The following is a 14,508-nucleotide window of genomic DNA, read 5'->3' as shown; positions in this document are numbered from 1 at the left end:
GCGCCTGGGTGGCTCCATCGGTCAGGCGTCTGGCTCTTTGATTTCGGCTCAGGTCCTACAGGGTCCTGGGATACAGCCCTGCATCGGGCGGTGCTGAATCTGCTTCAGATCCCCCCACCCCCAACTTAGACCCATGCTCTCTCTGGAAAAAGTCTGTGGCATAGTCCCATTTCTTTGGTGGGGTCACAGTTTTCTATCCTGTCCAGGAGCGCCATCCATCCTGTAGCCGGCCGGTCATGCTCCGCCCTCCCCCAGCCTCAAGCCTCAGGTCCCCTTCTCCTCATCTGCTCTCTTGCCCCTCAACGCCTTAATTTCCCTTTGATCATTTACTCACTTCCCAGCCCCTACTTTTGGTCAAAGGTTACCTTTGCTTTTATTCTACCTTCAGAATTGAGGTCATTGCCTTACCTAAGTATCCAAAGATGCACCCTGCCTGGACACAGTTGCCCTTGCCGTTTGTTAATCCGCATCCGCCGGCCTTTTACAGTCTGAGGGCCTCTGCTCTCCCGTCTCTGCTAAGACTTAGCACCCTGTCCCAACTTGTATTTCTCACCACAAGAGGACCCCAGTGTTTCTTTAGCTCCCGTCACATCCCCTACTTAAAAGATACATTCCAAAGATTTTACTAAAGCATTTATTTTTTAAACAAAAATATACATTAAATCTCAGATTTACAGAATATAGAAATAATTTATCCAAAGCAATTTGCATTTTAAAATTGTTAATATTGCACCCGACAGTGTAAGTCTTTGACACATTTGCATTGTCGACTTTTCCCACAATTCACAAAACAGGAGAGAAAACTGAGAATTATACAAGCAAACTTTGCTTTACCAAACAAAAGAAAAAACAATTTTGTTTTTTTTTTAATTTACAAGATAAAGTTGTAAACTTCCAGAAATTTACTTCCATAGGATAAAGACCCATACATTCTTTCATCATACCTAGAATATGAACTATATATGTGTTGTGATTTTCTTACAGGAATTCAAAGGGGACAGATATTGGGAACATTCACAGCCTAATGGTAAAGAACAGAATTATTGAAAACACTTCTGTATCTTCACTAGAATATGGAAATTAATGTGTGAAAAACACAGAATGAGAAAAGCCTCTAGAAAAATAACTTTTGACTCTTTGAGGACAGTTTCCATAATTGCTTAAAATTAATTTCAATTTTTGAAGGATACACTGTTAGTCTTAGAAATGTGGCTGCCAACAGCCTTTTCTTTGAAGACATAAGACAAGTGAAAATGTGAGGCCTCTGTTCAAGTCCCTTATAAAATACATATATAGGCAGGTATATAGTTTGCTTTTCAAAAGAAAGCTTTACCCAAAAAAAATCACAATTAATCACTGATGTCCTTAGTTTTTAAGAACTTTTTTAAAAAGCCCATAAATATTTAAACACATCTTTTAAAAATGAAAGTAGGGAAGGAAGTGGCTAAAATAATATGCAAAGTAAGAGTAAACATACATGATGCACACTTTTAACCTGGTAGTAAACTTAGCAGATGGAAGGCTGGTACTTATGAAATGTGAAGTGGTTTCCTTGAGCTATTAAACAAATATGAGGAGAAGAGGAAACCACGCAGTTCATTATCAACTCTGAAAAAGTCATCGGACCACTTTGCTTCCAGGTGATGAACATTCATGAATTTTTTGTCCTTGCCATTATAAATACAAGATCTTTGTTAAAAAGGTAGCCTATGGGGAAGAAAGCAGCCTCTGGAAATTCATGTTGAAGGTCCCAGACGGGATGATCTAAATGTGATTTTACAACGGGTACCATCTGAATTGAAATAGAAGACATTTCCTAATTCTGTTGTCCTAGATGGAGACTGGATTAACACGTTCCCTTTGAATCATAAAGAACACAGGTGAGTAACAGGACTTGGGAAGGTATCCTTCGCTATTGCAACAGTCCAGCAGCCCAAGCAGCTTGCGATGAAGGTGGTGGTCTTTAACATCCTCATGACAAATTCAGGGTTTTCTTGTCTTAAAAAAGTCCTGAGAATCTTTCCGTAAAAAAATAGACATTTGTACCCGGGGGGCAGGCGCGTCAGCTCTCCACGGTCCGCCGGTACTCGGCGGTGCCCTCGGCGATGATGGCATCCAGGGGGGAGCGCTTCTTGCGGATGCTGCGCCCAGAGGAGATGAGGTCCGCGTAGCCGCGCTGGTGCGAGAAGGCGTAGGCGGAGCGGCGGGAGGACACGCCCCGGCGGAACACGTGCTGCCGCCGCTTCCACTGCTCCTCGGCTTTCAAGCGCTTGCGGTGCTTCTGAATCTGCGGGCGGCAGAGACGCGGAAGGTGTGGGATGGCGTGGGACGCCGCGTGACAGCGGAGGGGGACAAGGCGGGCGCTAACATGGATGGGGGCCAAGCTGTCTCCTGGAAGGCGGCGGCCCCGGCCTCCTCTGATACAGAGAGGTTACGGGGCACTGCCAAGGTCTCCCAGCCAGAAAGCCGGAGCCGAAAATGCCACTCGCCTACGCTACTGGACGGCGCTCCCAGGAGCAGGACCGGGGACTTGCCTCGCTCAGCACCGTCAGGAACAGCCTCGTGACCTGGTCTGGCCCCAGAGGCCTGGCAGGAGTGGGCGGGGGCCCTCCCATGCCCCATTCCGGGGCTCCTGAGGGAAAGCTTCTGGCGTCCCCTGGCCAGTGAGGTGTCAGGAGATGCCCAGAACTGCAGCAGCCAGCCCCCAGCTCCACGCCGAAGCTATAGCGAGGGTAGCAGAGGGGAGCGATGGAAGAACCCCAGTCTTTTCTAACAGACATTAAGGCGCTCAGTCCCCTTAGATGACTTAAGGTGCTCAGTCCCCCAGGCCTGCTAGTCAGTGTGCGAGCTGGAGGGATGCATTATTTGGACAACTTGTAGCTCAGAGGATCCTGCCAGAAGAGGGGGCACTTTTCTTGAAATGAAGAAAACCCCAACCTCTTCGCAGGGAAAAATGTTAGTATTATAATTGTTAAATTGAGCGGATAGACCTATGGGGTTCCTTATACTATTCTCCCTTTGATAATGTTTAAAATAAAAAGCATGCAAACAAAAATCCCAGTCCCAAAGGACTTATTTGCAAGATGGAGTTAAAGAGAAGTAGTATTAAAAAATGTTCACACCAAACTTGGCACGGATTTAGAATTTTGCAGCAAAGCTGCTTTGGGGACAGGCCTTGCTTTCTGTGAGGGGCACTCAGAATGAGGAGAATACTAATTTTTCTGTACCTTGTCACTTTCTGATGGCCAGATGGTCATTGACAAGAACCGTACGGCGATGACGGGCAGCAGGCACACGGCAACGGTCAAGATGATGGTCAGCCAAATGTATGGTTGCCTCAAGGCGTTTGAGGCTGTGCCTGTAAAAACATGGACGGTGAGTCCCAGGGTCCTTCGTCCTCAGGGCAGAGTGAACATTCCTTAAGCCTTAAATGATTGTCTGTGGTAAACTTTCAGATTGGCCTCCCCAGAACATCCTGTCACTGCTGAAGGAATGAACATTTTAAAAACGGAACGAAGCAGAGTGTCTGGGTGGCTCAGTCGCTAAGCATCTGCCTTCAGCTCAGGTCATGGTCCCAGAGTCTTGGGATCGAGCCCTGCATCAGGCTCTCTGTTGGGCAGGAAGCCTGCTTCTCCCTCTCCCACTCCCCCTGCTTATATTCCTTCTCTCGCTGTCTCTCTGTGTGTGTGTCAAATAAATAAAATCTTTAAAAAAATAAAAATAGGACTAAGCAAAGCAAAATGAGGAAGGCAAGTGTACATCACTGAACCACTAAATAAGGAAAAAAGAAAGTGTTTTTTGACATTGCATTAGGTAAAAATGCAAAGTTAGGCCATCTATACTAATACATTTTTCCAGGAATTTACTTTCCAATATATAGTTTGAAACTCCAAGTTAACAGTAGCAACTCGCCCTGCCATTAGTATGACAGCCCTTATGGCAGGTGTTTTATACAGGTCATGCCATTTAATTACCTCTGAGGGATGAAGAGTAACCTTCTTGCGACACAAGGAAATTGAGTTGTGGAGAAGTAAAGATTTCCCGGGGTAACAACTAGCCGTGGCAACTCCTAAATTAAACCCTGTATCCATCTGACTAGAGCCTCGCTTTTTCCATTGCAGTTCGGCAACTAATTTATGTCAGAGAAAGTAATAATTCATACAACTAGATAATCATATATAACTACCCAGTTTTATAATTAACATCCCTTAGAGCCAAATCAATCACAGTGTTCCCTGTACTTACACTGTAAGTTTATAAAAGTAGTGGCTTTAATTTTTTAAATGTGTTTTTCACTGCTAAATAATAAACACTCCCTCCCTTTGGGAATATTCTAAGTAACGGGGTACTAATAAGCTTTTTAAAACACAGAGTCGGGTATTTTATGAAAGGAGAGAAGGTTAGCACTCCCCTTGACAAGGATGGAAGAGGCCCTCGGGCCTGACAACACGCATACGGTTAAGGCATTGCCACCCTACTTCGTGGCATCTAACCAACGTTTGGGACGCCTGGGTGGCTCAGTTGGTTGAGCCGCTGCCTGTGGCTCAGTTGGTTGAGCCGCTGCCTTCGGCTCAGGTCATGATCCCAGGGTCCTGGGACCAAGTTGCACATCGGGCTCCTTGCTCAGTGGGGAGCCTGCTTCTCTCTCTGCCTCTGCCTGCCGCTCTGCCTGCTTGTGTTCTCCCTCTCTCTGACAAATAAATAAAATCTTAAAAAAAAAAAAAAAAGAGTCGGTGAAGAAAAACAATCATAAAAAAAATGACCTCAATCCCAAGAAAAGGGTTATTACCACAGCAAATGTCTTTTTACAGCCGGCCATTAAAAAAACCTCCAAAAACAAACTAATCTTTTTTTTTTTTTTTTCAAGAATTTATTTATTTGACAGAAATCACAAGTAGGCAGAGAGAGAGAGGAGGAAGCAGGCTCCCTGCCCAGCAGAGAGCCCGATGTGGGGCTCGATCCCAGGACCCTGAGATCATGACCTGAACTGAAGGCAGAGGCTTTAACCCACTGAGCCACCCAGGTGCCCAACAAATTAATCTTTTACAGGGAAACTAGTTTATGGGGGACTTTTTTCCTCATTGTGAATCCAAGCTACTCTATTTAATAAGTTAAGAAATTTGTAAATTCTAATTCATGATATTTAAAAATTTGTAATAGGTATGAAATAGTTCAAATTCATTCTAGCATTTATCATTTGTCCTATTTTATACAGCTGTAAACCATTTCTAAACTATTTTTGTAAGTTTAGTTATTGCTTTGCATACATTTTTTTTAAAAGGTTTTATTTATTTATTTGACAGAGATCACAAGTAGGCAGAGAGGCAGGCAGAGAGAGAGGAGGAAGCAAGCTCTGTGCTGAGCAGAGAGCCCGATGCGGGGCTCGACCCCAGGACCTTGGGATCATGACCTGAGTCGAAGGCAGAGGCTTTAACCCACTGAGCCACCCAGGCGCCCCTCTGCATACAGACTTCTAATGATGTGGTAGGTTTTCCACTTTGGAATTCTAAAATTTCATCATATGGGACTCATACCTTGATTAGCTACTATAATATTAGGTTTTTGAACTATTTCCATTTTTAAAAAACAATTAGAATTGCAGTGGTATAATCTTTGTACAAATTGATTTTTCCAAAAATTGGTATGTTTTATCTTTAGGTGTTTTCCCCAAGTGGAAATCCTGGGTCCAAATGTATGAGAAGTTTTATAGTTCGTTATATATTTCCAGACAGTGCTTTGGAAACATCATATTATCATGCTACCAGCATTACGTGATACTCGATTTCCCAGGAACATACCAATATTAGATTTGGAAGGGGGGGATCTTCTGTCTAACTGAACAGATGCACAATTGTATCAAATTTTTAAATTTTGCTTTCTTCCTGTCACATTATCCCTACACTTCCAGCCCACCACCGTCATTCAGCTACCAGTCAGGACATTAATTTTCACTAGCAATAACTTACACGTCATGTTATTACTTAGAAGTTACCTTTGCGTCTAAACCAGTAACACTTTTCTATACCTTTATTTTTGGAATTTAGAAAATACCAACCTGTAAATTGAAATGCAGAGGGAAAGAGGACATGTATTCCAGCACTATGAAAGTCAAACATGATGCCAAAATAAAGAGCAATGCTTCCAAAAATGGAGAAAGCATTCACAAAAGTCCAGTAAGAAGTATCCAAGCCAATCTGTAGAGAAACCAGAGAAAAACAGAGCATTCACTTTTGGGGAGTTACCAGGGAATAAAGAATCTAAGGATTCTGAAAATAGAATTCAACAACTCAGGCATGATTTGGCTTGAATACGAACAATCAAAAACTATCCTTGGCTCAGGCAAGAAGCAGGAAATGTGCTCGGTGTAAGGGGTGCAGATAGCATTTGCATTTTTAAGGCGGCCGAGGCTCAGCGGGAGGGAGAGTGGGAGCCAGGTGCATGCACACACTGGTCCGTGTACAGAAACGCAGGTAACTGACAGATACTGGGAACAGTCGACCGACGCCATGTACCTGGAAATTCACTGTTATTATAAGAGCAGAAGCAATGGTCACAGCAAAAGACTGGTAGTCTGAAGGCGCCTCTCCATCCTGTCCCACAGTTTGCAGATACGCTCCCAGAGGTATGAAGAAGAGAACCATCGATGTTAAAATTCCATGCACCAAGCTTACAAAGAACTTCCTGTAGTTGAATAGTAAGTCTCTTTGTCCTACGACGTACAACCCCGGGAAGCGGAGGCTCAGTTTATCACTCACATCCTTAAAGGGAAAAAACACACGAAAACTAGTTGTGTACCCTCCAGGACCCAAGAGCTCCGAGATCCACTCCAATTTCTCTCTCACAAAGAGTTTCAGCTTAGTTTTAGGAAGGCAAAACCTCAACAAGGTTAAGTCCTCAATGGTTACAGTGTGCAGAGACAAACACCTTTACTTCAGTCCACCGTTATTTGCTATTTAATTAAGAAAGGGACTAGGTAGAGATCTATTAGTTTGCTACTCATAGAAGGAAAGCCAATAGTCATGTCAAAAAAAAAAAAACAAAACTGTAGGGCAACTATTTTTACCTCCTGGGAGCATATATTCTAATTTTTTTTAGAAAGTCTTTTCACATCCAAGTTGATGGGTTAATTCCAGATTATTCTTTTTATTCATTAATAACAAAGAACTGCTCCTGGATGAAATGTGGACTAATTTGGGAAATTGAACATAGACATTTGGAGAAAGAGTAAAACAATTTTAAAGTCACTCCTCTAGAGACAGACTATACTGCCAGGTGTCTTGACAAGAAACTCCTAGTGTCCAAAAGGGAGATAATAAAACTCTCCTGTCCATGAGTTCAGCCCAGGCACAGAAATCCCCTTTCGTCACTGTCGTACAGAAGCACAGCAGCTATTCTGGTGGCTGAACAACAGGACAAGAATAGGGTTTTCTCGGGAAGCCACGAAAACCAAAAGAATGCACTGAAATATTCGCTTTTAACTTCTCAAACAGGGGCCCAGTCGGCCCTGAAGTGTCCACGTCTGCACAAGGCTCCTACCTGGTCAAGCAGCCCCATGAGGAGCACGGGCAGGCTGGAGTAGAGCACGTTGTAGAGCGTGATGAACCAGTCCTCGTATGCGGTCTGTGGGGAGAAGACAGTGGCCGTGTCACCAACCAGCACGCGCTGCCCACCCAGTCCACGCTCATTTCCCTCTCCCGGAGCAGGCAGGGCCCCAGCTGTGTGCGGCCTCTGCTGGAGCCACATCCCATGGAACGGGCAGAATCAAAGAGTGCTCCACAGAAACAAACCTGCCTTCCAACACAGATGGGGGGATACACACCAAAACATGTTTTGGAAAAGGAGTCCCTTCTGTTTGACTAATGCTGGAAAATACGTTGGTGCCGATCCTTTTTACATCCCTTGATTGATGAATTAGAATACATAACACAAAAACTGGTTCAAAAAGCACGTAAGGTATCATTCAAATGTTCTTTTGCTTTGCGAGTCTCACGTTTCCATGTAAACATCACATGCAGAATGTGAATATGAAAAATGGGCTCCTGGAAGCGAAAGCAAGACCATGCACAAACGGGTCCTCAGGGCGGTGGAGAGGAGCTGGGCTCACTCATCGCCACCAGCTCCACACAGGCCTGCGGGGAGCAGATCGAAGGCCCTCACTGTGCTCAAGGCTGCCCCGGGCCCTCGGGTTTGAAGGCTCTTCTGATACCATCTGTCTGTGGCATCAGAAGTCTGGACAACCACAAGGACTGATTTTAGGTTCACTGTTACTACTGGTATTTTTCTGCTGTATCACCATTTCAGCATATTCTGTATGTCCCCCACTGCCATTTCAGCACTAACAAAACCAAAAATCAACAGGTGAAGAGAACAGATTGATGATCATCCAAAATTTATATAATCCCTGTAGCCTGTCACAGTATCACTTTATATGTTCAGCGTTGAGTAATTTGTTCTCGCTATTAATGGCAAGGTGACCAGGGAAAAAAAATCTAGGGTGAAGGCAAAGACACGTAACAAAAGCCAGCCAGTAGGTCAGGAACAAATCCCAACTTTCTGAAGGCAAAAGTATTTTTTAAGGCACCAGAAACCTTTTAGGAAAGTCGTCTATAATCTCAACCCATGCCTCAACTGTTGAGAGAGAGCGAGCATCCAAACCCCAAGTATGGAGGGGAAATGGTTTTTTCGGAAGTAGAGTTTTATTTATGGAAGACTTCTACTCATCAGATAATACTAATTATCGTTGTTACCTGCGCAGAGTACCCATTGAAGAAGGAGTACCAGAAATGAACCAGAGTGAATGCGAAGTTCTTATAGAAGAAGTAGCGCAGGAACTTGCACATCCGTATGTAGGACCACCGGCCGTGCACCAGCAGCAGCCTCTGCAAATACCGGAACTGGGCGAAGGAGTAGTCACTTGACATGACCGCCTGCATGCCTTCTTGCCCACTTATGCCAACGCCGATGTGGGCAGCTGTGGGGCAGAGGGAGCACATACGTGAATCGTAAGCTAATTTTAAGGTGAAACATTGAGGTGATGAGAATGTTTCCACGGCAAAACACAGAAACACATTCTTGGAACAATACATGTGAAGACTCCTGCTCACCGCCCCACCCAAGCTTCTGAACTCGATGTCCAATACAGGTTTGCTCAAAAGAGCACACCCTGGGGCCTCTAAAAGGTATTTGTGGAAGAATCTCAGGTGGGTGGCAAATTCCATTAGGATTATTAGACCAGCTCGTTAGCCATCCTTCCCACCCACGGGGTCAACCCGAGGAGTCCGTACAGACTGTGCGTCCCTGGTCCCTGCATCCCTGGCCACGGCTGAGCTGGCTGAGGGCAGATAGGTCCTCAGCAGCGGATGCTACACACTGGCCCTCCCAACCTCCCTGCCACCGTTGTTCTATGGGAAAGGTGGGAAACACATAAAAACCTTACACCGCTCAGACTCCCTGGCACTAGTTCTGTTTGTGATTTGGGTTCCATTGTTACGACCCACTTGAAGTGGAAGTCGACGTGGCCTGGAGCTCAGCACCCCTTTCTTTTTTTTTGGCATTTCTGCAGCACAGTTCATATCCCCTCCAGCTGCCTGGATGTTGATACACAAAGGCTGCTCAACTGAAAAGCCCTTCACAGGAGCCTCAAAGCTAGAAGCTCCTCCAGTAAGTGACTAAGATGTTAGAGACTCCTGCTAGCACCTGCTTTCTTCCGTCCATTCAGAGCTTTCATGAGCACCTGGTCCCTTGTATTAATCACTTCTGCTTAAAGCACCCAGCGGGGTCTGGTTCTTGTACTAACCTTGACTGAAAACCCAAGCTGGGGCGATCAGTGTCGCTTTCACATTTTGGAATTAAGATTGTTTGTGTTTGGAATTTTAACCTGTACATCCTTGAGTTGTGGGACAGAGAAAAAATATATATAATTTTCCCCCCCCCGAGGGGCAGAGAAGTGAAGTCATCTAGAAAGAGGGAGAAACCAGAAGCTGGGTTCCTGGTGCAGCTCCAGGTCCTGGTTCTAGCATCTTTCTGAGGCCTGGCTTCTTGGGAGGCACAAAATTTTTTTTTTTTTTTTTTTTTTTTTTTTTAATTTGGGACAGAGAGAGCAAGAGTGCAGAGGAGAGGCAGAGGGAGAAGCAGACTCCCCACTGAGTGGGGGAGCCTGACATGGGCTTGATCCCATAACCCTGGTATCACAATCTGAGCTGAAGGCAGACACTTAACCAACTAAGTCCCCGCCCAGGTGCCCCCATCTTTTTATCTTTTCAAAATAAATGATCTTTTTGTCTTGAGCTTACTTTAGTTGTTCTCTAATATTTGCAATCAAAAGTATTTTAGCAAAGATAACATTAAACTTTCAGCATTTAATCGTGGCCCACCATGACCTTAAGAGGCACAATTTTTTCCTGGGGAAGGTTCCAGAATGGATAAAAATGAAAGTCAAATTTTTATCCGTCCTTCCAAAAGTCACTTAGTCACATTTTCAACTTTGAGAATTACAAACTTTATCTATGTCTTAAAAGACATGGAAGTAAAGATGTACTGACATCAATTAGAGAACATGTGCTGGAGAACACAATGTATTTTTGCTTAGACCTGAGAGCGACTGCCAACTCAGGAGGGTTTCCAACTGAAAGACGCTCCCAAAATCCTGCCATGGTGGCAGAATACAAGGTCTGGCAAATTCAAAGCAACACAGTGACTTGGCCAAACCTAAGTTTTCAGCAGCACTTTGCAATTCTAGAAAAGAGAATAAATTGCATGTCTCAGTCAGTATTTATGATTTCTTTCAAAACACATAAATAATTCTTATGACTAGTCATGGTTGCCAAACTGCCCTTTCCTCCCAAACTGTGGCCTTCTTTCCTGAACAAGCAACAAAAGGAAATATGCAGATGCTCCTGGGGCCAAGGAGGAGGAACGCCGGCCACAGGCCCTGATGTCCAGCCCAGCCTTTTTGCTGAGCACACCAAGGACAGTATGTGAAATGAACACGGCCACAGCTCACAGGGGATTCAAGGCAACTGAACAGATGTACTTTATAAGGCCACACTTTTTTTCCCCCTATGATCTAAATATAGACACCTGAAGCTTCAAAAATGTAATTTCAGATGCCTCACTGGTAGGCTCCTTCATAGCTGTTTAACAAACCCATCATGTCCTCACGCTTGTCTGCCTCTGTCTCCCCTCTCATGCTGCTTGTTCCTTCTTAGGGTGTTAGACCTTCTTAGAGCATCAGCTAGCAGACCTCTTCCAGCCCAAGAGAGGGAGAGAGGGCAGGCAGCCCCGGAGAGTCCTGGCGTCCATATGGCGGGTTTCAATTCCCTCCACTTCCACTGGGCTACACTACTAAACGTGGAACATGCTATCAAATGGCCAGATTTTTGGACATTTAAATTTCACTGTACTTCCTTCTACGCAAATATCATTTCTGCATACTATTTTTTATGCAGACAAAAGTGATGCCAGTTTTTCTAAAGTACAAAAAGGCACTATCAGTACTTGGACTTCTGAGGAGACCTGCGTTTCTTTGATTTTCATCTGAAATGGAAAATGAACTAGAACCGGCTGTAGGGGCAAGAAATTGATAGCATTTGGAGCAAGAATGCCAGTCCTATGGGAGGGAGAATACGTGCAAAACACTGGAGAGGAATGACAACTAGAGGTGGCCACAGACATACACATGATAAAGAAGACATACGTCATACAGCTGACTCCTGCTGAGGAAGATAAAGTTGGAATATTCTTAGTATAGATCGAGAAGGAGGAGGAGGAGACTCTAAGAAAAGAAAAAGACATGAATTACAAAATAGGCTGAATTAAGCTTAGTATACATTATACAGTTAAAGTAGCCAGCATAACAGGACATGGGTGGTCATGTAACAGTTCATCTTAATCATACCACAAAACTGGAGGGACATCAAAGAGAATATTGTTTTTCAGATGAGAAAGCTGAGGCCTGAGCATGAGCCCAAGGTGACACAGCATGTTGGTATCCTAGTGAGGACAAGCATTCAGGTCTTGCTAGCTGGGGCCTTTCCATTACGAGAAGCTCCCTCACAGGAACGCAGGGAGGGAAGAAAAAAGCAAAAACCAACCCAGGATTCAGACATGTTGATGAGGGTTTGGTTCTGCACACTTTACTACGAGCCCAATGTATTTCTGCGTGACAGGACTCGGTTCTTCCATTTTGAAGACCTAGGGTGCTCCAACCAGCAAAACAACCCTTGACACTCTTCTAGGAAGGTCAAGAGGCTCGTGAGACCATGTTGGAGCTTTGCTTCAGTGCCACGTATGTTACCCTGGTCACCCAGTTTGCCAAGACCAAGAAGAAAGCCCTAGAAAAAGATGCTCAGAGGAAAAAAAAAATGCTCTCAAAAACCAAGAGAATTCACTCCAAGCTCAGCAGAGATTTTTGCAAAACTATTAAATAGAATTTTTTAATAAGCCTTAAGGTAATATGGAGAAGTAGCAAGAGAAGGAAAACAAATCCACATGTATGTAAAAGAGGGTAACAAATAAGGCTAAGTTCCCCCATCTGGAACTCATCTTCCACTTGGCATTTCCCAAGTGGCACTGTCCTCCCTGCTCTCGCCTACTGGGTAGCCTGAGCTTCCTGAGGGCAGGGTCATAGGTGTCGTCGTCATGCGAAAGGCCTTTGTCAGGCATCTGCTTTATGAAAGCCTGAGCAGTGCCAGTCGGAAAGACTACCCGCCCCATCCAAACATCCCTGCCATTGCTTCTCTCTGGCAGCTCCAGTGGCACCGGCTGTGGGCAAGACTCACTTTTGATCATGTTTACATCGTTGGCCCCATCTCCGATCGCCAGAGTGATGGCCTTCTTGTACCTCTTCACCAGGTCCACCACCATCGCCTTCTGCTTGGGGGTGACCCGGCAGCAAATGACGGCGCTGCACTCGCACGCCAGGTCGACGAAGTTCTTCTGCCGCTGCTCTTTCCTAGCTTCCAGACACCGCTTACTCTGCGTGCGCATGCGTCGTTCTTCCTCGGTCCTTGGGAACTTCAGCTTCAGAATGTTACTTCTCTTGGTCTTTTTCTCCAGAAGAATCTCATTCTGGGTGGAATCAGAGGATTACAACCATTTGTGTTTTTATGTCAAGAGTGTCATTCCCAAGACCTTAATCATGTGATGGTTCTTGGGTTCATCATGGCGGATACTGTTCTGACTAGAAAACCCATTTACTATAAAATTTAGAAAATACAAAAATGTACAAAGAAGAAAATTAAAATGACGCACTGATTGATGAGGCAGGGATAACCACGATTACCAATGTGATATAATTCCCTTTGTAGATCATATAATATTAATTCTCAAACTTGGGAAATTGCCCATTCATTTGCAGGCTAAGAGATTTTTAGGTTGGCAGTTAATATGGGAAACCATCTCAAATCAGTCCACAATGAACTGCTTTAGTTTAAGCCAGAGGTACAGATACAGTAATGATACGCACCAGCCAAGAACCAGTGATTATCAAGGCACGGTTTTCACCAGATGGAAAAAAAGGTTCATGCACCGGGGGTACAAATTTTGCATAGACGCCACCTCTATTCCTCTGGTTTTCCATCCTTGTATGAAGAAGAGCACTGGGGGGAAAGAAATTTAAGTGTTTTAAGAGTACAAGACTATAAACCGGCCCTTGACTGTGAGATATTTTGGATAAATAATCTTTTTAAAACTGTGATTTAAAAAACACATAAAATTTATCATTAACTATTTCTACTACGTATACAGTTCAGTGGAATTAAGTATATTCACTTTGCTTTGTAACCAATCTCCAGAACCTTTTCATCTTTCAAAACTGAAAACTCTATACCAATTAACTAACTCCTCATTTCCCCCTTTCCCTGGTCCCTGGTCACTACTACTTTATTTTGTTTCTGTGAATTTGACCACTCTAGATAACTCCTGTAAGTGGAATCATACAGTATTTGGTTTTGGTTTTTGTTTTTGCAATTGGCTTATTTCACTGTCCTCAAGGTTCATTCCTATTGTAGCACATGTTAGAATTTCCTTCCTCTTTAAGACTATCCCACTGCATGGCTATACTACATTTTGTTTATCCATTCATCCCTCCATCAATGGAATTTGGGTTGCTTCTACTTTTGGCTATTGTCACTAGTGCTGCTGTGGACTTGGGTATGAAAATCTCTCTTTGAGTTCTGGCTTTCAATTCTTTGTGATATATATCCACAAATAGGATTGCTGGATCATACAGTAATTCTATTTGTGATTTTTCTGAGGAATCATGATACTATTTTCCATAGTAGCTGCACCATTTTATTTCCTACCAATAGTGCACAAGGGTTCTAATTTTCACATGCTTGCCCACATTTGTTATTTTTTGCTTGTTGTTGTTGTTTTTAGGGTTTTTTGTTATTATTATTGTTGTTTTAAAGATTTTGTTTATTTAAAAGAGAGAGACAGAGATAGAGAGGGCACAGGAAGGGAGAAGAGAAGAGAATCAGGCTCCCTGATGAGCAGGGAGCCCGATAT

General features: G+C 44.0%; 1 protein-coding gene across 1 annotated transcript in view; it reads right to left on the bottom strand.

Moving 5' to 3' along the window:
• Window positions 1-1,427: 1,427 nt before the first annotated feature.
• The window catches only part of LOC111154233 (ATPase phospholipid transporting 8B1), a 121,620-nt gene continuing 108,539 nt past the window's right edge, over window positions 1,428-14,508 (bottom strand). Inside the window, exons 21-28 of the mRNA XM_022513713.1 lie at window positions 13,466-13,598; window positions 12,780-13,068; window positions 8,748-8,971; window positions 7,537-7,620; window positions 6,513-6,758; window positions 6,056-6,194; window positions 3,228-3,358; window positions 1,428-2,287 (exon numbers count right to left, since the gene is read on the bottom strand). Of these exons, the coding sequence (XP_022369421.1) occupies window positions 2,063-2,287; window positions 3,228-3,358; window positions 6,056-6,194; window positions 6,513-6,758; window positions 7,537-7,620; window positions 8,748-8,971; window positions 12,780-13,068; window positions 13,466-13,598 (1,471 nt within the window). The 3' untranslated portion in view covers window positions 1,428-2,062. The remainder of the gene's footprint in view (window positions 2,288-3,227; window positions 3,359-6,055; window positions 6,195-6,512; window positions 6,759-7,536; window positions 7,621-8,747; window positions 8,972-12,779; window positions 13,069-13,465; window positions 13,599-14,508) is intronic.

This window comes from Enhydra lutris, unplaced genomic scaffold (assembly GCF_002288905.1).
Source record: "Enhydra lutris kenyoni isolate GAN:26980312 unplaced genomic scaffold, ASM228890v2 scaffoldscaffold36, whole genome shotgun sequence".
Classification (NCBI taxonomy): domain Eukaryota; kingdom Metazoa; phylum Chordata; class Mammalia; order Carnivora; family Mustelidae; genus Enhydra; species Enhydra lutris.
This window is presented reverse-complemented; position numbering and strand designations above follow the sequence as displayed.